This window comes from Glycine max, chromosome 8 (genome assembly GCF_000004515.6).
Source record: "Glycine max cultivar Williams 82 chromosome 8, Glycine_max_v4.0, whole genome shotgun sequence".
Lineage (NCBI taxonomy): Eukaryota > Viridiplantae > Streptophyta > Magnoliopsida > Fabales > Fabaceae > Glycine > Glycine max.
In genome coordinates, this window is record NC_038244.2 from 13,846,978 (window position 1) to 13,871,008 (window position 24,031).

The 24,031-nt window shown below is 31.6% G+C and overlaps 2 protein-coding genes and 2 non-coding genes across 11 annotated transcripts; 1 reads left to right on the forward strand and 3 right to left on the reverse strand.

Annotated features, from left to right (window-relative positions):
- Window positions 1-1,229: 1,229 nt before the first annotated feature.
- Window positions 1,230-3,649, reverse strand: LOC100814066 (putative protein TPRXL). 2 transcript variants are annotated; one of them, XM_041018245.1, is made up of 2 exons: window positions 2,500-3,649; window positions 1,230-1,414 (listed from the first exon to the last, which is right to left on the reverse strand). In XM_041018245.1, exon 1 carries the CDS (start codon window positions 3,598-3,600, stop codon window positions 2,536-2,538), a length of 1,065 nt encoding a protein of 354 aa, XP_040874179.1. In that variant the 5' UTR covers window positions 3,601-3,649; the 3' UTR covers window positions 1,230-1,414; window positions 2,500-2,535. The 2 variants fall into 2 exon arrangements, with proteins under 2 accessions (XP_040874179.1, XP_003532942.1); XM_003532894.5 differs by lacking the exon at window positions 1,230-1,414 and adding an exon at window positions 1,712-2,398 and having other exon boundaries at window positions 2,500-3,648.
- LOC113002469 (small nucleolar RNA Z122) lies at window positions 1,724-1,802 on the reverse strand. Its single transcript, XR_003268030.1, has one exon. It is a non-coding gene; the product is annotated as a small nucleolar RNA Z122 (small nucleolar RNA).
- LOC113002468 (small nucleolar RNA Z122) lies at window positions 1,908-1,986 on the reverse strand. Its single transcript, XR_003268029.1, has one exon. It is a non-coding gene; the product is annotated as a small nucleolar RNA Z122 (small nucleolar RNA).
- A 9,089-nt stretch (window positions 3,650-12,738) lies between the features above and the next one.
- Window positions 12,739-22,718, forward strand: LOC100815120 (protein RRNAD1). 7 transcript variants are annotated; one of them, XR_001389487.3, is made up of 14 exons: window positions 12,789-13,226; window positions 13,339-13,434; window positions 14,208-14,291; window positions 14,901-14,975; window positions 15,152-15,232; window positions 15,757-15,896; window positions 16,228-16,467; window positions 16,826-17,000; window positions 18,144-18,227; window positions 19,975-20,152; window positions 20,589-20,794; window positions 21,804-22,016; window positions 22,170-22,263; window positions 22,354-22,718. XR_001389487.3 is itself a non-coding variant. In XM_006585368.4 (13 exons), the coding sequence occupies exons 1-12, from the start codon at window positions 13,101-13,103 to the stop codon at window positions 22,011-22,013; spliced, it is 1,695 nt and encodes a 564-aa protein (XP_006585431.1). In that variant the 5' UTR covers window positions 12,789-13,100; the 3' UTR covers window positions 22,014-22,016; window positions 22,170-22,718. The 7 variants fall into 7 exon arrangements, 5 of the variants coding, with proteins under 5 accessions (XP_014634534.1, XP_006585431.1, XP_003532944.2 ...); XR_415532.4 differs by having other exon boundaries at window positions 21,804-22,263; XM_006585368.4 differs by having other exon boundaries at window positions 22,170-22,718.
- The last annotated feature ends 1,313 nt before the right edge of the window (window positions 22,719-24,031 follow it).

Here is a 24,031-nt window from a genome sequence, read left to right on the forward strand (position 1 = left end):
CACTCGACAAAACCCCCCATGGTACTTTGCCCAAGAACGACAACTGAATTTTCTGTAAATCCAACTCACTCACGTCTATAATATAATGTATCCACCAATTAATCACATTTTATTTTATACCAACACTTGCAAATATAATCCAACTCACTCTTAATTTATTGCCTAAATTGTCAGTAACATGTTGGTCGAAAATATAAGGGGCAAAGAATATCTATTACTGGGTTCATAGATGTTTTAAAGTCGCCAGTACTTTTTTTTTATCTCAGTTCAGAAATCACAAATATCTTTTAATCCACTTTATAAGAGAATAAGAGATTTTGTTTGTGATTCATTACTATCACCGATAAAAGAAAGCCAACCCTATTGCTTAGTCTAGGCACTAGAAAGTTACAGTTAGAAAATGGGCACACATAAAATTGAGAATTTTCACATGAAAAGTTCATATTGTTTTATTAATAAAGGACGTTAGAACTTGTATCAATAAAATAATAAGATTATATCAGATAGGAAAGAACCTTGTCTCCTCCCTCCCATCCACATCCGTTACAGAGACTGATGCATACAACATTCATTTGTTTATTTAGACAACTAAAAATAAAACATAAAAAAAGCTCTCTCACATGGGTTTTGGCTTTTGTGGTGGCCAGAGGCCGAAAGTATGGCAACATGTTAGCCACGTGATTTTAGCATATTCCCACCTTTTTAAAAACACAAGAAAAAAGGTACATCATTATTATACTATATACTATCTTATTGGTTGGTACACTTTTCGTTTCCGTTGCTGTAGAGTTGTTTGCTCGCACCTTAGTGGTACGAGTAGTAGAGTACAAGGAAGCGTATTATATATATTAAAAAACTTCAACTATCTTAGTTTAGGTTTTGGAAATGTGAATTAATTAATGAATGAACCGAGGCAACTAAACCGACAGAGGGTCCTATCTAATTACGAGTTTAATCCCCAAAGTATATGTGATTTCAATGTGACTAAGACCCGTGATAGTACCACGGAACTAGAACCATTTCTATCACGATGTGGAGAATACGATAAAAAAAAAAAAAAAAAAGGGTGGGGGTCCAAAGGCATTGAACTTTTGAACATATCCTTTCCCTCAATTATGCATATTGGTTATATAGCAAATATCAAAATTGGTTGCGGCAAACAGGAAATGGTCCTACCATATCTAATTAGGGAGGGACCCATAAGGCTTGATTGATAATAATCAAGTGTCTAGGAGGGAGTGGGATCTTTTTTATCATTCAATTCATCAAAGTGAAGAGTGAAGGAACAAGTTTATCCAACAAAACCAAAGGGACAACAAAGATGATGACCCAATTTGTGGGTGTTCTTTTCCACTCCTCCATCAAAATCTTGGACGCACAGAAAGGGCAAATTATTCATTGAAGGTTTGATAATCTGTTCTAGGAAAAAAAAAACTCATTCAATGTCCAATCAAAGTACACACATCTTGATTATAAGAAAAAAGAACCCTGCCCCCACCCAATTGAATCTTCCATAAAGGTGACACATTGAAGAACTTCATGTGTGGACCACTCACCCCACAGCCACATAGTAGTTCATTCCACCCCATAAAAAAAACATAATATATCCATATACAACTATCATACATCACAAATTAAAAAAAAGTTAAATAAACACATTCATGTTGTCACTAAGCTGAAATAAAAACTTTTGGTCAATTAAATAACTGAATGCCATGAAGGTTTTGGGATCAGACTGACGTGCAAATAATAATTCAGCAGCGCTAGCGCCTCTGTTTCAATCTTTGTCATCATTTTCCAAAACAATTCACAAATCACAACACACACAAAAAAAAATAAACACATTAATTTGTCACTAAGCTAAAATGAAAACTTTGGTTAATTAATTAATTGCAAACCATGAAGGTTTTGGGATCAGACTGACGTGCAAATAGTAATTCAGCAGCGCTGGCGCCTCTGTTTCAATCTTTGGCATCATTTCCCAAAACAATTCACAACACAGTAAAAAATAATACTCAAAACCCCCCAAAAAAATAAAAGAAAACTCGCAAGCAGACACACATGATAAGCTCAACATGATTCCTCCACAGATCTCGAAACATTTTATTTGATTTTAATATAAAAAAAGCACATTTCCATTTTACCATTATTAAAATACTAAGTTTAACAAATAAAAAAAAATAATACAGCACTGTAAGAAAAATACCCTGAATCAACCACGTTAGAAACAAGTAACTGGATCTTTTATAAATTCATCATCAAACAACAGCATCTAAAAATCGAACCCCACCCTCGCTGTATTTACATAAATTAACCTAAAAAGGTTTAAAAACTTAAGAAAATCAAATTAAATCAACCAACCAAAACCCCTCAATCAATAACAACACGTCCTCTCTTCCTGCAATATTTTCATTCCGAGATTAGATAACACAAATTGATTAAGTGGCAAAAAGGTTTAAAAAAAAGGAAGAAAAAAAAACCTAGTCAACAATATGTTACCCTTTTTTTTACTTTCTTTATAGAAGGGTATTTACGTCAATTCCGAATGCTCCTGTGCCCTTTCCCCGTTGTTGTTCCTTCTTTCTTCTGCGGCGAGGAGAAGAGTTGTCCGAAGCCGATAAAACCCGATTTCGATGCCCCACGGAGGGAGCAGACGGGGACGTTGAGCACCGGCGTAACCCTAACGTTGGCGGAATAAGAGCGTTCCATTCCGCGGTGCTTGAAGCGGGGCCCACCGTTGAAAGTGCTTGGACTACTCGAGCTTCGTTCTAAGCTCTGAAACACTATTTTCCCCGAAGAGTTCATTCTAGGGCTGTCCACGGAAACTCCCCTGCACGTGACCGTTTCCGATTCCCGCCGGATCGGACTCCTCCCCGGGCGGGAAAGCTGGGAAGGCTGGTCCGACGAGTGCTTGTTCGCGTCGAATGAGTTCGTGCGGTTTTTGACTAGGCGAATTCTACGGTTAGGGTTGCGGTGGAGTGAGATCTGATTAGTGTTAAGGCTAAGGTTAGGGTTAGGTTTATCGGAATCGAGGGATAGGCGAGGGAGGTCATCGTGGTCGTGGCTTGAGGAGGAGGAGGAAAGAGAGAGGCGCGAGGAGGAGATGGAGAGGGATTCGGCGTCGGAAGAAATTGAGGTTAACAAAGGCGCGTTTTCCGAGGAGAAGGAGGAGGTAGACGACGACGTCGTTTTGCGGTGGAGGAGGATTTTTAGGGATTTGGCTGAGGTTGAGGAAGGTGTGGTTTTGGTGTTGTTTGTGGTTTGGTAGAGTTTTTTGAGGCCGAGGAGGTCTTTCCAGCGGGAGGAGCAGCGGGGGGCTTTGGGGGAGAAGAGGTAGGGGTCGGCGGAGGAGGAGGAGGTGGTGGTGGGGGGGGTGACGGTGTTAACGGAAGCGGAGGAAGGTGATTTGGGGGTTTGAGGAGTGGTGGTGGAAAGAGGTTTGAGGTGGAGAGGGAGGAGTTTGCCGTCGGAGAAGAGCTGGTCGGCGGGGAGCATGGTGGTGGGAGGGTCTAAGGGGAACTCGAAGTCGGGTTCGGGGTCGGATCCGGGGCGAGGGGAGAGCCAGGGAGGGAGGTGGTTGACACAGGCCAGGGAAGCCATTGTCAATGCAACCAATGTTTTGATTCACTTTGGTTGCTGCGGAGACGCATATATAACACCTCTCTCCAGCTACATGGAAACTAGGGCCACGTGTCTCCCCCTCTCTCTCTCTATCCTATGTTTCATAGGGCTGCGTTTATTTATTGGATCTGCGTTCAAATACAAACCAAATATTCACTAAGTACATATTAAAGGTATTTAGTTAAACAAAAATAAATCACCAGAAAAATGTTAAAGAAAAATAGAGAATACATTAAAAAAAATGGAAAGTTAAATACAAATATATGAAAAATAGTATAATGAGTCTTTAAGTTTTCCAGTCCACTAGGTTAATGACTTACGTCTGGAGTACTGTAAAGTTGAGTATATGCATACATTTTATCTTTAGTTTTTTCCATTGTAAGTTATATTATTGGCTAAGAGACTTGAACGGCAAATCCTCAAGCCCACCCCAAGAACGACCAGCAAAAAGTCGAATCTGCCGGTAAAAATTTCATTTAGGTCATTTTTATTCAGAATATTTTTTCTCATTCGTTTCAAACATTTATTTTATTTGATCATGGAGATGCTTCTAATATCTGCAAATTAAATAAAAAAAGTACTCCCGATTCAAGAACAGTCTTCCTCGATTGTTTAATGATAACGGTTAAATATCAATTCTTTTTTATAATAAAAATATATCGAAATATCTTTAAAATATTCATTTAACAGTTATTTTTTACTTAGATAATAAGAATTGATATATTTTTATTATTTTATGGCTTATATATATGAAAATGATAAATTAAAAAAGAAAAAGATCAAAAAAATATCAAACAGAAAGATTTTATCATCAGACTCGAGTTTGCTTCCACCGCTATAATAAGAGAAACAGACCACGGAACTAGTAGCATGAATCCTCTCGTGTTTCATTTACTCCCTTCCTTTCACTCTTTTTTATTCCATCCATTCTTAAAAAAAAAAACAGGGACAAGTAAATGAATACATGTGGGTGTAATAGATCCAATTTGATAAAGAAAAATTACAAACTCATACATCCTAGGCAGATAAGCAAATCAAGTTCCAACATTATCATATCTTTAATTTTTTTTATCTTAATCTTTTATCTTTTTGATCTTTCACTTTTTTATCTTATCTTTTTTCTTTATCTTCTATTTTTATCTTTAAACCTTTTATCTTTTTTTAAAACCTTTACCTTGTCTTCTAATATCCTTTATCTGTTATTTTAAATTTATTATCTCTTGCTTATAAATTGGGTTTGCATTAATTTAAGTACAAATAAAGTCACGTGGATTCGACACTCAGACTTTCGATTAATTTATTACTTGTGACAAATTTGGTGCACTTGTCAATGAGTTAACATTTAAATAAAATGTTTAAAAAAATCAAAATATATTTTTATTCTCATAAAATTGAATATGTCATTTTTAATACTTCTAATAGGACATTATTTTCTTTTGTTACTATATTTTTAGTACCTCCAATTTTGGAGGAAAAAAAGTGAAGACCAATAACATCAAATTAATGCCAAATTCATTTGATGTGTATATAAAATAATAAAAACTAAAATAATTAATCTATAACTAACTAAGTTTCCTCGTCACTATTATTTCATCAAAATGATTTTTTTTATAAAATTTAGTCTTTATATTCGTCTTAATTCCATTTTTTGTTTGGATTTGTAGCAAATATAGACTAATTTTTATTATAACATATTAAATAATAAATAAAAATTCTTAAATAGTTTGTAACGATATTTATGTATGTACATATATTAAAATTGCATAATTTCACTAATAAAATAAGTACATATAATATACTAAAAAAAGTATCAAATAATTTAAACTAAAAAATATAAAATTAATGTAAAAATTTAACAACATAAAATGAGACCCAAGGATGATGCCTAAGGATGATGCCTAATTCGTCTTGTGGTAGCCACAACTTTGGATTCAGGTAAATCCAAATAAATGATGATGATTTTTTAATATAAAATGTGATTTTTTTCATCATATGAATATAACTAGTGTAAAAAATTAATGCATATATGCTCGGATGTTCAAGTCATGTTTCGGAAAAAAAATAATATATTTCAATTTTATTAGAATGAAAAATGTATCAATTTTGACATAAATGAATTTTGAGTATTTTCATTTATGAGGATAAAAGATATTTAAAAAAAAACTCTTTAAATCAAATAAGGCATATTTTGGCTAACTTTGGTGTTGAGGGATTTCTAAGGACTCATTTCATAAATAGTTTAATTAAAAAATTATTTAATTTTTTATTATATAAGATTTTAGGCTATAAGTTAAACTATAAAATGACTTCAGGTTATAAAATTTGTTTTCATAAAATACGCCAAAAAAAAGACAAAAATTGGATGAACATTCCTACAAATCTATTCCAATGCTCGAGTGAGTTTGAACATTAGCAAAATAAATGGCATTAGACAAAATTAAATAACACGTGCCTAAGAATGGAGGGTGGTCCTCCTTATAAAATACTAGTAGCACTATAGCCGTAGGCAACTCAGAGTTAGGGGAAAAAATTGGATGAAGCGTATTGAATTCCTAACTGTCTCAAAATCACAAGCTTTAAAGTTTAATGCTAGAGAATGAGATACCCGTGTGGTTATTGAGTTTTTTTTTTTTTTTAAATGTATAATGGTTGTACTTAGTTTTGAATCTATAATCTTGATTAATTCTAACTCCTACTATTAAGTCGACCCTCGTGGGTTTTGAGGTTAATCCTATTCGGTTGGGTTTTGAGATGATTTAAATCTGTGAGTTAGAAACCAAAATTCATATCTAATTAAGTGGGTATATAAATAACAAATAAATTATGGCTTAATTTCTGAAGATATATGTATTTTAGGGGAGGAGAGTTGTAAGACAGGGATAGTGTATTAAATGATTGATATATATATATATATATATATATATATATATATATATATATATATATATATATATATATATATATATATATAATGAATTTATTTAATGATCCCATGATTTTGTGATAACTTTTCATAATTTTATCCTACGGTTAAGATTTTTCGCTCTCATTCTCTCATGATAAAAGGTCTTTCACTTAATATGCTCCTAATATATGAATAAATATTTATAGTTATGTAATCCGATAATCAACATTTTGTAATTTTTAAAAAGTATGTTAATTATATATGTCAAATTAAATTATTTAATGAGGAATCAAATCTAAAAATTAAACAAGTTTCAAATAAATTTTATGAGACAAAAATGGTGTAATGGAGATCAAGGTTTTATAACAAGAAGAAGCAAGCCACGAATTTCCTTCATTATTGTGTTGACTTGGTTGGAATAAAGATTATCACGAAGATACAATACAAAAATATCCATTAGCTGGGTGTTTTCCCAAGAGTACAAACAAAGACACATGACACTACCATGTGCCCACTTCTAATTTCAACTATACCCACCGGAATGAACATGATAATTAATGCTCAAATGCACTACTTCTATTTCAATTTAGAGTTATGTAGTTACATTTAATTTATTCGTTATTTAAGATTTTGTTTGTGTTATCTCATTTAAGACTATTCCCCAGTATATATAACATTTACTTTCGCAAATAAATTTTTTTTTTCTTCAACATTAACGGTAACAGAATCTAATACATTAGATTACCAAAAAAAAATTTAATATTATGGGAATTAGGTCGGTTAGGATAAAATAAGTTTTATTATTTGTGGACACACTAGCATTTGAACCTATCACGCGTTTTCATTAACAACCAAGATTTTTAAAATATAACAAGTTTGTAAAGTGTGATTCAGAAATAGTTTAGACAACTGAATTTCACCAACTCTAGATGTTTTGTTTGAAACGTTCTTCATGGTACTATGCATTTGTCATTATTTGTCAGTTACAAAGCATTTTTAACCCATCGTTTGTTTTCTGATCCTTGTGAAACTACACAATACAATTGGCCATATGATTCAATGCTGATTATCGGAATGTACAAAATAACATAAGATAATGAATGTCAGTGTCATGTCTCTTTGTTTGTAGCCATGGCAAAACACCCAGCTAAAGTTAATGGGAATGGTTGTATTGTATCTTCATGCTAATCTTTAAACTGATCAAGTTAACACAATAATGAAAGAAACTCGTGGCTTGTGATTTTTGCTGCTCTTTATCGTCCCTGATCTCTATTTCGTCACTTACTTACCTGCTGCCTTGTTAAATTTCTTTAAAAGTAGTTTAATTTTTAGATTTGATTCCAAATAAGCCACTTTGCAATATTTTAGTTGGGGATGGCAAAACAATCCATTTATTTGTTATCATCTAATTTCTTCGTAAAATCTAATCAGTTCATCCCGTTGTTAAAATAAAAATAAAAATACATTTATTGGATCAGATGAATCATATTGTTAAATGGATAAATAATAATTCATCCTTTTTTTATTTTTAAATCCAATGGATCATTTAATTGATACTTAATGAACCAAAATCAATTCAAAATATTTTTTGATATTTTAAATTACAAATTTATTTTAAAAATTACTCACATTTTTTTATGGGTAATCTGGTTTCATTAATAGAGATTAAATTTTTTCAAAAAAAGACTAAGATGAATATAATATGAGTGATACCAAGTTGAAATACTCTACTCAAAATCAAGATGAAGTTATGCACTCTAATTAAGGTCAAGTTAAAGATATTCTAGTCAAGATTGAGTTAAAGATATTTTGATCAAGACTAAGTTAATGGTGCTTCGGCTTAGACCAAAGATGATAAAATGAATCAGGTGTGTCTAGACTAAAAATGTTGGCTCAAATAGAACTAGGCCAATTTAGGGTTTGATGGGTCCATCAAGCCAAGTTGGACTCAGGAAGCATAGGCCCAAATTCAACCAAATCTATTTTGGTCCGATATTTTTTAAACTTTTTTTCTTTTGAATTTATATAAATATAAACTTAAAAAAAATAAAGTGGATGAATATGACAGACCATTCGGTCTAGTTGTGCCACAAAGAATAAGGTCCATATGTAATTTGGGTCAAGCTAGTCCAACCCTTTTTAACGCTTGACCCATTAGACCAGACCATGTCAAGTCAATCAGTTCATTTTGTCATCTCTAATTGAGGGTAAATCAAATATGTTTTGATTAAGGTCAATACGAAGATATTTTGGATGAATCAAAATTGCTTTGACTAAGGCCAATATAAAGATATGTTGCAAATTGGGGTGAAATTACTTTAGCCGAGGTCATTATCAAATTATTATAATTGAGACCAATTGAAAATAATTTGTTGGAGATTGAGTTGAAGGTAATCTAGTCTAGTTAAGACTTAGTTAAAGATATTTTTCTTAGGATTGAGGTGAAAATATTTTTGTGGATAGTTGAAAAAGAATATTTTTGAATAGTCATATTTTTTTATTAATTTTTAAAAACAATTTTATAGATGAATATATCCATCCATATAAAAAATGTTAATAAATGAATTTTTATTAAATAGATCATATATAAATTGTTTTTTTTGATAAATATGAACAAATTAATAGATTGTTTTTAATTCATCCATTATAATCCAAATCAAAACTTATTCACTCCGTCCGTTAGCCTAATTAACACCTGGAGACATTAAATCATAAACCACCTCCCCCCAAAAATAGAAATCAGTTATGTCGTGAATTGACAATTTAGTGAGCATGATTTGAATATGTTGCAAAGTATTCATGTAAAAATGAATATGAATATACATTGAAAGAGCATTGCAGCATAACATATGATCGTGATTTGGAGTAGACATGAAATAAAAATAATGATACAAAAGTGAAACCGACAAACAAAACAGTAATAATGCAAAATATTGATGCCATTTAATGAACTTTTACTAGACAATATTCCGACAACATTTATGCAACTAATTGGATACCTAAAGCTTCTTTGGCGTTTTGTCTACATAATTGTTTTTATTTTATTTTTTTTGGGGGGGAGGGGGGGAGGCGGGGCTCTACACATTGATTGTTTTTAACAACTCTGAGGACACTGTACACAGAAAACTAAAATATAAGCTTATTCTATTAAAATTATTGCAAAAAAGAAGTAATTTAATGAGTAAAATTCAAATCTGTATATGAATTTTCCATGGCGTTTTAATCACGATTTGAAATTCAAACGGAAAATAGAGACTTGTATTGATTACAAACTCAACAGCAAAAAATGTGACAAGTCTTACAAATCTTAAAATTATTAATTTTCAATTGATAAGCAATTTGTTAAATTGAATGACTTTAAAATGCGTTGTTTTGGATTCTCTCGTCTTTTCAATGTAGCATTTGTGACTTTGCATTATGTTCTCCTGTTCAATTAGTTGGACTTATTGTAAATACTAGTTTAGGGTGCACACAGGATGATGAAGAAAGAGATGTTTCAAGATTGCTGATAACACAAGTGGCAGAGGATTGGAAATTGGATAAATAGACATAGATAAAAAGTATTTACATTATAGAAGAGGGGTAATATCAAACAGTGTGACAAAGAGGATGTTTTTACTATAGTAGTATTTCTCTTATATTTTAAATATCAATATCAAAAACAAACTTTACAAATAAAAGATCTAGGGTTTAAAAGAGTGTGATAAAAAATGTGTTCTGAATGGTTTTCTTGCATCCAAATATTAATATAAAAACAAACTTCATGGTAATATATCAATTTGTTTGGCTAAAATACTGGCATATCAATTTCTTTGGGTAGCATAGGCGGATGGAAAGATTTGCTTTTGTTCATGTATTTGGAATGTATTGGGATACTTAATTGAACTTTAACTTCTTATGTATTTGTTTTGAGTCTTAGACACGACTTGTGCTTAAGTTTTATTTTTAATGAATTAATTGGTTCTCATAGCTGTTTTTTTTTTAAAAACTTCATGGTAATAAAAATTTGTTTTTTCTAAAATATATATAAATTTGGTCCTCATTATATTTTTTGGTTTTAATTTGTTCTTTTAAGTTTTTAAAAAATCATACTTCAGACTTTTAAAGTATATTTATTTGATTAAGTTAGTCATTTTGTCCATTTATCATTCTAACTTAGTGAACTTTGTAACAGGTCACAAATTGTTAAAGATATCAAGTCAAATAAAATGTTTGTTATGACATTCAAAATCAAAAACACAAAAAAACTGACAAATAAATTAATTTGGTCTATTAAACGCAATTTAAGGGATTAAAGTGAAATATACTAAACTTAAAAAATCAATTTGAAACAAAAAAAAAACGAGGAATAAAAATGTATTTTAGCTATAAAAAAAACGTTAATCAATAATGTCTTTGCAACATTGGTTAAAAACTTAAAATGAAGTATTTTTTTTATTGGAATACATAAAATACTTTTTTTTAATGTTTTTTTAGGATTTTCACGCTAAATATTTTTTTATTTTTAAGTTTTTAATCAATGTGTTAAAGACACTTATTAATGAAACCCATAAAAAATTACTTTTGCTTAATAGTTGTTTTTAGGATACTTTTGGTTACTTGTATCATAGAGAAGACAAACTATGTTTTGCATTAGTGGATTGACAGCTGAAAGAAAAATAGAATTAAACATTCTTTCTATGTTTTGCAATGAAGTGATGATATAATCTCAATCTTAACTAGGTTGAGGAGCTTACACACACATTTATTTGGCCCCATATAAGATATATTATGAGTGAAAAGTGAAAAGCATAATTATGTTGGACATTCATTGGAAGAGCTAGCTATAGGAAGCCACGTTTCTCCCACAGTCTTCGAATTCACGTCGAGTGTGTAGAAAAGCTTCATTCTCAAGATGAAATCTTTGTTGACCAGTCAAGTCTCTTTGTTCATTCAAGTAACTTTTGTACTTAATTAAATGATTGTTTATAGATATGTTTCATCCAATAAATGTAGGCGGAACAAGTTTGACTTGAAAAAAACTTGGAGACAGGCGTGACCATTATTCGATAAAGAATTTGCACATGCAGAAATAGACAGACAATAAAACGTAGTACACAATGCACATCTTAATGTTTGTGAACATAATTAACATTTTGAAAGTATAATATGGTAGGAGAAATAGAGTGAGGATTTGCCTAATGCTAAGGCTTGTTCACGACATAGTGGGTAGTTTGTAGGTATTCACAAAGAGAGAAAAAATTTGGTCTAATTCAACCTTAAAAATTAGTTCATAGAGTAAGAATTTTCTTCACCTTATATATTATATCTTGAGTTTTTTTTCTAATCATAATAAGATACATAAAAGTGAATTGAAGTCTAATTTAGTTAGTTAAGGTATTTGAGAAATTTTACTTCAATTATTATAAATCTTTTAATATTATTTTTTATTTTTATAAATAAAAAACTCTATAGACTAAAATTAAGTTAAATACATTGAAGGGTTTGATTTGCATATTAAATAAAATATATTAAAGAAGTTAATTAAGTAAAAATTCACATATATTTATTATAATATTTTTTTAACCAATATATCATTGATTCCAGTAAAACTAAAGTCAATTTTTTAAGAAGATGTCAAAATGGAATTTTGTAGATAAAGCTGAAGTAAACTTTTTTAACATATTATTGAAGACCAAAGTTTGCAAGTTCTAAAACAAAAACTGAAGTAAAATCTGTCAAATTATTTTGTCTGGATATAAAATTCAATAAAAAATAAAAAATTAGAGGAAAAAAATGTAATTAAGTCTAACTTAAAAGTCACACTAACATTAACTTGTAATTATATGTTATTATAAAATTGTTTTATATTTCATCATTCAAATCTAAATCTAATTAAAACACATTAATGTAAAAAAAAAGTATAGTATCATTTAATTACATATTATTATTATTATATATGACAAGTGTTCTAATTTTTATAATAATTATTTAAAAAATATATTTAGAGTTATTTTAATTGTTTAAAAGTATATTTACACTAACTAAACAAAAAATTGAGATTCAATAAATATAATATTAGTTCAAATTTTTAATGATAAAAATATTAGTTCAATTTTTATAAATAATGATTTACTTTGAATTATTCTGTAACTTTTTTTTTAAAGTAAACAATAAAAAATATTCTTCCATGTCCAACTATATGGTAGTGCGCAAAAAAAAAAAAAAAAACTGATCAGAAACTTCTTGAAAAAATCAAATTGTTTTTGAGAAAAAACAGAATTGAATCTGAAATCAATTTGGTTAATCTGAATCATTTTGAAAAAGAGATTTGTGGTTCAATCCAATTCAGTTCTTTGGATAATCCAATCCATATATGGATAATCGAATTGATCGAACCTAAATAAAACTGAAAGCTTTCGAAAAAAAAAAACTGAACCGATCGAGTTTATATCGGTATAACCGAACTTGTTTTATAAAGTGGATCGAAAATGGATGGATCCGGATTTTTAAAAAAATCCAAATTTTGCACAGCCCTTGCCCTAAACTGTGGAATGGAAAAAGGGTGACAGTGATACTGTGTCATCACACACACATGATGAACGAGTTTAGGTATTCATGCAAGAGCGCTCACCAAACTCTTCAATGGATCAACGAAATTATACACTTCCTCACGCCTTACTCTTCCTTAATCAATGCTCACGTCGTTAATTTCTTCAAGGTTCCTCTTAATTCCATTTTTTTTTCTTCACTAAACTCATTCCTTTTTTTTTTAAATTTGCAATTTAACTAATTAATTTAGTTATAAGGAAACAGTGATGATTGAATTTCAGGATAGGCTATGGGAGAATGTTGACGCCGAATGGATCGAATGCCTGCGCCGAGAATCTGTTCAAAATCTTCTTCTCATACCTTCTGGTGCAGTACAGGTTGCTTTCGAATCTTTTTTTTTTCTTTTGCTGATTTTTTTTAATTCAATTTTCTGTTTATTTATTTTTATTTATCTGCAATCTATATTCACTGTTTAGCAATATTTGCTGAAAATTCTGAAAATACAACCTTTGTTGTTTGGATTGGTTTATTAAGATAGCTTGCTTTGGAACAGGGATAAATTCTTTCTTTCTGTTCCTGTTTTGAGAGTTCCTGTTTTTTTCAGGTTTAAATTAATGTTTAATTTGGACTGCTTTGCTTAATTGGATAATTGCTAGTACTTGCTATTTGTGCATTGTGTGTTTTATTATCCTGAAAGTAGTTGTTTTTTATTTTTAAACTCCTAGGTAACTTGGCGTGTTTTATGTAGTGTCCCTTTGTCACTTTTGGTTTTGGTAGGATCAGGATAGAAAAAGGATGTGTTTGTTGTGCTTTGTTTGTCCCGTTTGATGTATTTGGATTTGGCCGGGGAATAAATATTCAGCTATAGATTTTAAGTCGAAGTTCTTCACTTATTTGGGACAGAATAATGAACTTGGCTTTCATGGTATTCAGTTCATGGTTATTTTTAGGGGTTTTCTTAGACTGATATGCTGCAGGATTGGATGCATTTTTTGCATTCAAATCTTTCTCATTTTATGTTTTTCCTCTGTCTCATGTTTGCTCCTTCCCTACTTCCGAAGGGATACCTTATTTTCCACATTTCTATGCTTATTTTTTCCTTTGTTAAAATAATTTATTTTCTGTGTATATAATAAAAACTTTGTGGCAGGATCAATGGCCAACTTCTTTGAAGGAGTTCATCCTAAAAATAAGGTCTATGGTATTTTGTCAAGAACAAGCAGATATAAACATGGTATATAATCTTTTTCTGGTCATTCACATTTGCCTTTGTGAAATCTGGACTAGATCTTGTTGATTGACATTTAAATATTTAATGAAGAAGGATTGCACATTCTGTTTGATTATTTCTTGCTAATATAATATCATGGTCTAGAAAATCCCAGGAATACAGATTTACAGTTGGGGTATTATTATTTATTTGTCTTGTGCAACACTGCAACTTGATTGTGAGAATCTCAATTGGACTAGTTTACACTGAATTCTCTCATGTCCTTTCCTTTTGAGTTTGAGCTAATGAAAACTCAGCGACAACGAAGTATCCTTAATCTTTCAATTGGTTGGTTATTTCAATCCTATGTGCAATCCTTCTTGTTAATTATCTTTTTATATCTTTGCACAGTTTATTTAATGTGACCAGATTTTGGCCTTTACTTTTGCTCCATGATAATTTTTTATGCAGGTTTAAAATAATCAATTGACTTTTTATGAACTTAATAATAAGAAAAGCATTTTTAAGATTTTATATACCTCTTCTACTCAAGCTATACTTATCCAGGATTTCTGCTTGAGAGGGTTTCGGATGGGAAAGTCTTGATTTATATAAAGTTGTTTTGTTTTGCAGGCATTACCTGGCCTGCAGACAATTTCACTTAACACTGTTCTTGCCCAGGGCATGAATGTAAAGAAAAAACATGAAGTGAGTCTCTGATTATCAAATTATTATAATTGCCTTTATGATTTTACAAGATCAAGATGTTGTTTTGGGTTGAGATTTTAGGCTAGTGAATTTTGTGTCCTTGATGTCATTTTCCTTTCAATCAAGAAATTTGTTGGATTTCAATATATCAGATGAAAAGATTTTCATGTATGCAGGTTGAAATTCTTTCTGCTGTTACAAATACAGTTGCAAACAGTATCAGAGCTGATGCCATTCTTGATGTTGGTGCTGGTCAGGTGTAGATTCATTTTCTTTTGCTCACATTTCTGTTAGACAAGATACTGAACCTAGGTCTGTTTAACAAATTGAGGGATGTTGAATGGTTAGAAGTAATTGCCTTCTTTTGAATCCTAAGGTTGGAGTGAAACTTGCCTCAATGTCAAAAATTAGAGTCTGAATATTGGTTGAAAGTGAGCATAAGTTATGTCTTTATTTGGTGATGCTTTGGGCAGATGCACTTAATGTTTTGTGGTCTTTGTTAGATCCTTCAATGTAGAAAATGGAAGTATGTATATTTTTTAGTAACAAGCTTAAAATGTGACTTCATTTAGTGATAGTTTGGTCTGCTCTGCTGTTTCTGTCAGATCCATCAATATCAGAGATGAAATTCTGTATATTGGTTGAGAAGTGACAAATTTTGCCTGCATTAGGGATATTTTTTGTTGTCTGAATTTACTTCTTTTTGTCTTCTTATTTAAACAAGTGATATTCTTTTTCCTACTTTTATTTATATGTGCTTCATATCACCTTACCTTTTTAGGGTTATCTTGCACAAGTACTTGCCTTTCAATATCAGCATCCTGTAATCGCTATTGATGCATGTTCGCATCATGGGAGGGTTACTGATGCACGGGCAGAACGAATTAAAAAATACTATACATCACAGATGATAAAATCTGAGTATGTTCTTCAACTGTCATCTTATTTACTGCAATGTGACCTTATATTAGAGACTTGTCTAACTGTATTATAAGGCAAGAAGTGAACTTTTTGCTGGTCAGGATTTTCAAGCATAAGTTTTAATTTTTACACCATGAATTTATTAAAGTAAAAACAATCAATGTGGGGATGTTAGTACTTAGTAGTTAGTATGCGTATGTTTGGGTGGATAATTGCACTTCAAATTTTGTAGTTGCTCAAAGTTGACCTTGTTGTGATTTTGATCTCAGCACCAGCAGTTTATTATTATCATTATGAGAATTTATTTGTGTGTTGATTTGTTTTGCTCTAGATCAGGCATGCGGAGTTTGAATGTGCCAAAGACAATCACATGTCGTGTATTGTCCATTGATACATTAAAAACCTTGGTTGAAACATCTTTGATTGGAGATGATGTTGAGCAATCCATGTTAAAGGTCGAAAATCAAGAAGATCAAGGGAAACTACATTGGCTCAGTGATGCAAACAAAAAGCCTTCAATTGTTCTTGCTGGGCTTCATGCCTGTGGTGACCTTTCGGTGACTATGCTAAAGTGAGTTTCAAAATATGTTTTTTGTTTCCATCCCTGCCTTTCAACTCATAGTTGTTTCTAATTTATTTAAACCTTAATGAAATTCTATTGGGTCTTGTCTTAAAGCAGGTATAGGATGTCATAGTTGGCTAACATTTGATTCAGTACATTTTTCCTAATGTTAAAGCATCATCTTTTTTTTTTTTTTTACTTTGTTGACTACTTGACTCTATTATTGGCTTTACTCCATGTAAAATGTTAATGATTAACCACTTGTTTTATGACATTACCAGTGTTTTTGTGCACGTTACTTTATTTTATTATGTATAGAATCCCGTATTCTGCAGACTTGTAATTCTTGCCTTTGTTTTTTTATTAGGACTTTCGTAGAGTGTAAAGATGTTAAAGCTGTTGTTAGTCTAGGTTGCTGTTACAATTTATTATCTGAAGAAATGATTAAGGATGGTGAATCTCAATTTGGATTTCCGATGAGTCACGCTGTAAGATCCATTGGTTTATCACTTGGAAAAAGTGCACGTGATCTTGCTTGCCAGGTACATGATCTTTTTGGTCCCTTTCTCGCTCTACCTTTCTACTTTTAAGCATGCCAAAGGGAGGGTGAAATGGTCAGGATGTCAAAATTTAATTAGTTGATCTCTGGGACTTTTGGCCCCAAGCATCTTAGGTTTTGAAAATTGAACACACCATTTTATTATGAATGTTGTGTGTACTTATTAAAAATTACAATAACAACCAAACCTTTTCTTTCTTGAAGTTGGCTACATAGATAAAATGATGCCAAATGTTTTGTCATAAATCATGTCTAGAGAGTATAGACAAGTTATTGACTTTTATTCTAGATCCTTATTAATTGTTTCTCCTGTAGTTTTTCTCGGTCTCCCGCTACATCTAGCTATTGTGACACTTGATCTACACCCCTTACTAGGGCTTCTACAAGTTTTCTCTGCACATGCCCAAAACACCTAAACGAGACTGTGCCATCTGTTTTACAATAGGTGCTACCCCAACTTTTTTTCTAATACATTTGTTCCTAGTCCTATCTTGTCCAGTATAATTATCCACTCACCTAATGCAACAATTTATTCTCTCCTACATTGAATTTATTCTCTTGGCTTTTCATTGGCCAACTTTTTGTTGCCTCTTGATTTAAGGCATTAAAACCCCCTGGTGCCCTTCACCTTTTGGTGTAACAGAAAAAATAAAAAGAATTCTTGATAATTATAGGTTTGATATTTACAGAAAAGGGTATAGCATACAAAGGCCTGGTGCAATTTAAAACTTTTCAATTTCATCACATTCTAACTTATTCTCTTAGGACTTTTAAAATACTTTTATTATACTAACATCCTAGGCACAACTTACAAGAAAGAAGTAACATGTAAACAACTCCAAAATTTGATACTTATTAGTAACACAATGTGATTAGGAATCCTTGGGCCTTACAGACAAAATAGAACACAAATTTTTCAATATCTTGAAATTATATATATAACTCTTCTTGTAGCTAATTTATCAACGGAGAGGCAATTTCTATGTAAATTGGTCCTGACTTTTCCCTGCAATCTGATTTTCATGAATATACTGTGTTCTTAATCATATTTCTGACTGTTTAAGTTTTCTTATTAAAAAGTAATGTTATAGAAATTTACTGAACTATCTGTGTTCTATCCTGTTAGAGTGCTGAGAGATGGAGGAGTCTGGACATGCATGCTGGCATTCACAACTTTGAGTTGCATGCTTTTCGGGCTGCTTTTCAAATGGTACCAAATTATAACTTTGTTTTGTTATATGATGTTTGTAAATTGACTTCCTTTTTCAACCCTCATCTTGCTTTTCATATAGAAATTAAGCAAAAAATGTAGATGGCTACTGAAGATTGTTTTTCTGACAAAAATAATTTTCAGATGTACAACTAAATAACTAGATTACTAGATGAGACCTTAAAATCTGTTTTATCCAACCAGACCCAATCTACTTTGCTTATCAATCTTATTGTAGATGGCATATGAAGGGATTATTGTAAGGCTACCACTTATTCTGCCCCTCATAAAATTTATTATAATGTTGAGAAATTTAAACTGATATATACTTTTTTAAAGTTGTGCCTTGGTGACTTGTTGGTCATGGGTTCGAATCCGGAAACAGCCTCTTTGCATATGCAAGAGTAAGGCTGCGTACAACATCCCTCTCCCATATCTTCGCATAACGAAGAGCCTCTGGGCAATGGGGTACGAAGTTTTTTTTTATACTTTTACCCCTGTACCTTGGTTAATGTACATAGATGAAATCATGGAAATGCATGTTTTCTGAAACTTCATTCCAGTATTTATTATGTCTTGCATCACTGAGTCTTTTTTAAAGTGCTTAAAAGTTTTTGATGGTTGTGATATCCAATATGCTTGCACCAAAAGATGTGATTATGTCTGCCCTAATTTGCTTTTGAATATTTGTGTTTGGAGTGTAGGGGAAAATAGATGTAACTTTAAGAAAACATTTTTACCAATTTTGTTGTTTTGGGAGATTGTTTATTTTAAGTACCTTATGTTGTCCACCAGTATTTTAAATACATTTTCTTGGACGAATGTTCAAAAGGATTAGAGTGCTCCATTTCACTGATGGATTTTCTATTTGCTTCTTCTATGCCATTTTATTTTGCATTTAGAAGTGTGTCTTGTTCTCGTTGTAAAATATTTACTTTTTTTTCATGTCTTCCTTACATGTAAAGATAATAAAGTCTTGTCTGCTTCTTTTCTTTTATATATTCCTCATACTTTTGGTATAGCTAGACAACATTGTTCTAGTTTGGATTGAATGAAAAAAATGAAATTTCATATTGTAATTTTAATTTAGCTTCAATTTTTTTAATTAACTTAAATTTGACGCAAAAATTATAAAGATGTTGATTGGGGCTTAGCCATCTTCAATATGTGTTTACCCTGTGTTTTCCTTTTTTTACCTGAAAGAGCATATAACTGTTCTATTACTACACTACACTTGCATTATGCTTTACAGCCATCCTGGTGAAGAGGCATTTTATATTATATCCTGCAAGAATATAGGGAAGTGATAGTGACTAGTGAGACCAGCATGCTTAGAAATTAGAATGGATAGACACAATGCACACAATACAAAAGATCACTATAATACTAATTTTATTATTGCATTCTGATCCAGTATTTTGTATAAACAATGCATCTTCCCCTAATTCACATGCTTTCCATTAATTATACAACTGTTCTATTACTACACTACACTTGCATTATGCTTTACAGCCATCCTGGTGAAGAGGCATTTTGTATTATATCCTGCAAGAATATAGGGAAGTGATAGTGACTAGTGAGACCAGCATGCTTAGAAATTAGAATGGATAGACACAATGTACACATTACAAAAGATCACTATAATACTAATTTTATTATTGTATTCTGATCCAGTATTTTGTATAAACATTGCATCTCCCCCTAATTCACATCCTTTCCATTAATTATATATATATTGCTCCTGAAGGTTCTTTCTAAATATTATCCGGAAATTGTGATGAGTACTCCTTCAATTGGGCGTAAAGGGAAGGCTCTTCGTCGGCGACATCAGAGGAGATCTGCGGAATCCCAGCTGCATCTTAAAGGAAGTACTTGCCACATGAGACACAATTTCCCTTCTGTAGTTCCTTCAGAGTCAGAAACTGGTATTTGAAATTTTGAATCATGTCCTTTTTGAGAGTTTATGGGTTTTATGATTGGAAACAGGCAACCCCTTTTTCTGTTTACTTTTTGTCCAGCACTGAAAACTGGTGGAACAAAAGAAAACACTTGAGGTCTTAGCCACTTTTATGGCTAGCTAATGGTTATTTCAATGGGGTTTTTATGCTGGATATGCAGAGAGAGTGACAATCTTTACTTTGTTTATTAGTTTGTCTTGGCTGTGTAGTTCTTACATTTTTTTGTTTTCTTTTAGGAGGATATATTTTGTTTGTTCTTGTTTCTCTCTTCTTTAATAACTTTTTTGTAAAAAAAACTAGGTAAAACCATTTCTGAAACTACAAAACCAGACTACGGTGCTCTTGCACTTGTTCAATTAAAATGATTTGTGATCTGGTACTAATTGTTTTCAATGTGTTACAGACGGGATTTTGGGCTCCATGTCTGAGATACAGACCTTACCTGGTGAAATTCCTTCTAATGAAAGGGCTGGATGTGAAGTGATTAAATCTGATGACAAACTTTCACATTTTGAGAATTTCTGCCAGTCTGGATTGTCTCATCTTGGAATTAAACATTCACAGGATATAAACCTTCAAGGCATATGGAAGGAAGCAGAACCATTTGCCGTATGTCAATTTCAATTTCTTCTATTATTTCAAACTATTGTCATTATAATGCTCATAAATCTTATTTTTACTGTCTAGGACTTTATTTTCTTTTTAGCAGTTTTTTTTGTTTCTTATTTATGATTTCTTTTTCTACTTTGTATGTAACTTTAACATTTAAAATATTGTTATAATCAATTAATTTTGAATTTGGTGCTGCATGTGTCCCTGTGACTGTGATTAAAATGAATGGGTTGCTTGATTATGAACGCCTATTTTTTTAAGAGGCAAAAATGATTGATTGAGTGCATTGCTTGGTTTAATGACTTATATTGCATATCCTTCATATTTCGACTTAAATGTTATTTAGATTGGTTAAGCTTCAAACATGTCTTTTTTGAAACATAAGAATTCAAATTTCATGTGATGAATGGGATATAGTGTGGCAGACATATTGGTTGGATGCATCATTAGTTAGATTATAATGGGCAATTGGGCATGCAAGAAATGAGATTGTAAGTCCTGCCCACACATTAATTATGATGTTTCTAGTCACCTAAGGTAGTAGGATTAGTTAATAAGGTTGGATTTATTAGAAAAAAAATCTAATTGCTGCACATTGTTGAATATTTAGCATGAAGAGGGAGTAAAACCTTTTTATTGTCTAAAGCCTTTGGTAGATCTTAATTTGTTGAAATTATAGGTATTTATGTAGAGTAGGAGTAAAAGAGATATAAAAAGGATTATGAACGGCATTCAATTGTGTAAATTGATACTTTGGCCCCATCTCTGCATTATATTTCTATCCATTGGAAGTATGTATTGGTTCCATCATGTCAATATACCTTTGGTCTTAAAATAATGTTTTCTGCTAAATTACAATAATCAGCTTGAACTGCATTTACAGAGATGTTTGCTAGAATTAATGAACACAAATCTTCACATGCTTTTCTGAAGTTACATATGTTTATGCTATAATCCAAGTCAAAAGGCAAAACTTTCAAGTACTTATGAAACAATTTATGTACAGGACCTTGTAGGACCTTATTGGTCTCTCAGAGCTGCTTTAGGGCCTCTTTTGGAAACTCTTATTATACTTGATAGGTTATTGTTTCTTCAAGAGCAAGGCAGTGCTCTAGAAGCCTGCTTGTTACCGATATTTGATCCAAAAATATCACCAAGAAATGTGGCAATAATTGCAAAAAAGATCGACAAAGATTTAAGATCCTCCTGTTGCTAAAAGGTAAGTAGTGGCTGCACGTGTCATTTATGTGTATCCCTACCATTTAATACTGTTACCCAATTACAGCTCTTTGAATATCCTTTCATTTTATTACTCTATTACTGTCTTTCTGTAACTGGATACATCCCAATCTTCTCTTTCCAAAAAACAAAGGTGTGAAGCTAGACAATGCAGCTTCTGTCTTCAAGCATGAATGACTCAATGTTGCTTGGTTGGAGTGGAGTTTCTTTATGAGATCCTTTTCTTGGTTGGATGATTTTTCTGTCACATGTTGATATTGTTAAATTTGTTAAACCATGTAAAGTAACGGTATTGCTTCTCCCTATTCCACTGCTAGACTTTCTTGAGAGTTGAGTTGATTGTCAAGATTCCCTCAGTTGAAGAAAGTCAATTTCACATGGGACAAGGTCACAATGATCTACAATTCAATGCCTGTCTTTCATGAGTTGTGTTGATTCTCAAGATCGGTGCAGGTGAAGGTCAAGATCATTTGGGACAAGGAGACAATGCTGCTGACTGCTTTCCTCTGTTCTTGTTGGTGAAAGTTTGTTACTCAGGTTCCAACATCATGCTAAGTTACTTTGTTATCATAATCATATGTAATGTTCTGAGTAGCTAGCTGGGCAATTCACTTAAATGATGCAAGCTTGTAAAATTTTTGCACCTGTGTTATTTGTATTAATTATTATTAGGCTTCCAGAATATTTGTATATTATCATTCTTTTCGGTGTCTTTCCTCTGTGAGCATGCCGATTTTGTCATTTCTTGCTAAGCGTTGAGTATTCTCAATATACATTGCTAGAAGTAATTTTCAGTAAGTTGATACTTCGGTCCAAAATCGTTTATACTGTTGCATTTCTTTCCGTCATTTATTGTCTTGTGGTTTTATCATATTGTGCTTGCTTGGAAGTAATAATATTCTTTGTAAAATATGGTATGGTATATGAAATGACGATGCGGTTATTCTTAAGTTCTTGTGTTATTTTTACTTACAACTGATGCCCTAGATTAATTATCCAACAAATTTCACTGTAGCTGGTTCATTGATATCAGAAATATGATGTGCTTCATGTTTTTCGAGATCCTCTGGAATCCGAGTACTTGAGAATTCACTTGCATCTAGGTGTATATTCTTTTAGGGCTCTGCATAGTTTTGTTTCATGTAGTCCCAAATCAAATCTAATTTTAGATTTAATTATATGGATTGGATTTCTAAACTAAATAACTTTTACTTATCAAAACCGGTTCTAAATTGATTTTGGTTCAAAACTAGTTTTATAAATCAATTGAAATATAGGAAACAAGGTTTTAACCAAAATTAGTTTTAAAACCAGTTTTGACTCGACCAATTTTAAAACCAGTTAACTGAATCAGTTTAAAAACAGATTTATATTATTTGAATTTTTTTAATATGGTTTGGTTTGGTTTGGATTTTTTTTTAGGAAAGTTTGGGATTAATGTTTAGTATATGTTTACTTTCGTGTACCGATATTGGTTGTCCAAGAATGTCTGTTGCAAAAGAAATTCTTGAAAGAGATAAATTATTTACTCAAATATCACAAATTTTGAACAAGTTATTTCAAGACTAATCGGAAAAATAAAAAATTATGTTACGTAATAGGGGTGGGATTATGCGTATTTAACTTCATCCGAGTACAAGATATTTATAAGACGTGAACAAATAGCTTAGTAAAATTCGGGGTTGGGTTGCTATATGCTCTGTGTGCGGTGCGGTATATTTCTTTTCTATCTGAATCAGATTTGATTGGATAGTTGAAGTAGATAAATCCATAATTGGCTATTCTAGTTACAATTGTATTCTGTATGGTATAAATAAAGAATCCTACGGAGTTTTTCACCAACTGTTCAATTCTTATCATGATGCTGCAACAGCTAGGCATACTTGTTTGTGTCATGTTGATAAGCCACACCAGTTTTTTTTTTTTTTTTTTTAATGTTTTTAAGTACTCTGAACGAGTTATAGCATGGTTGGATTCATGTTAGATGATTTAGAA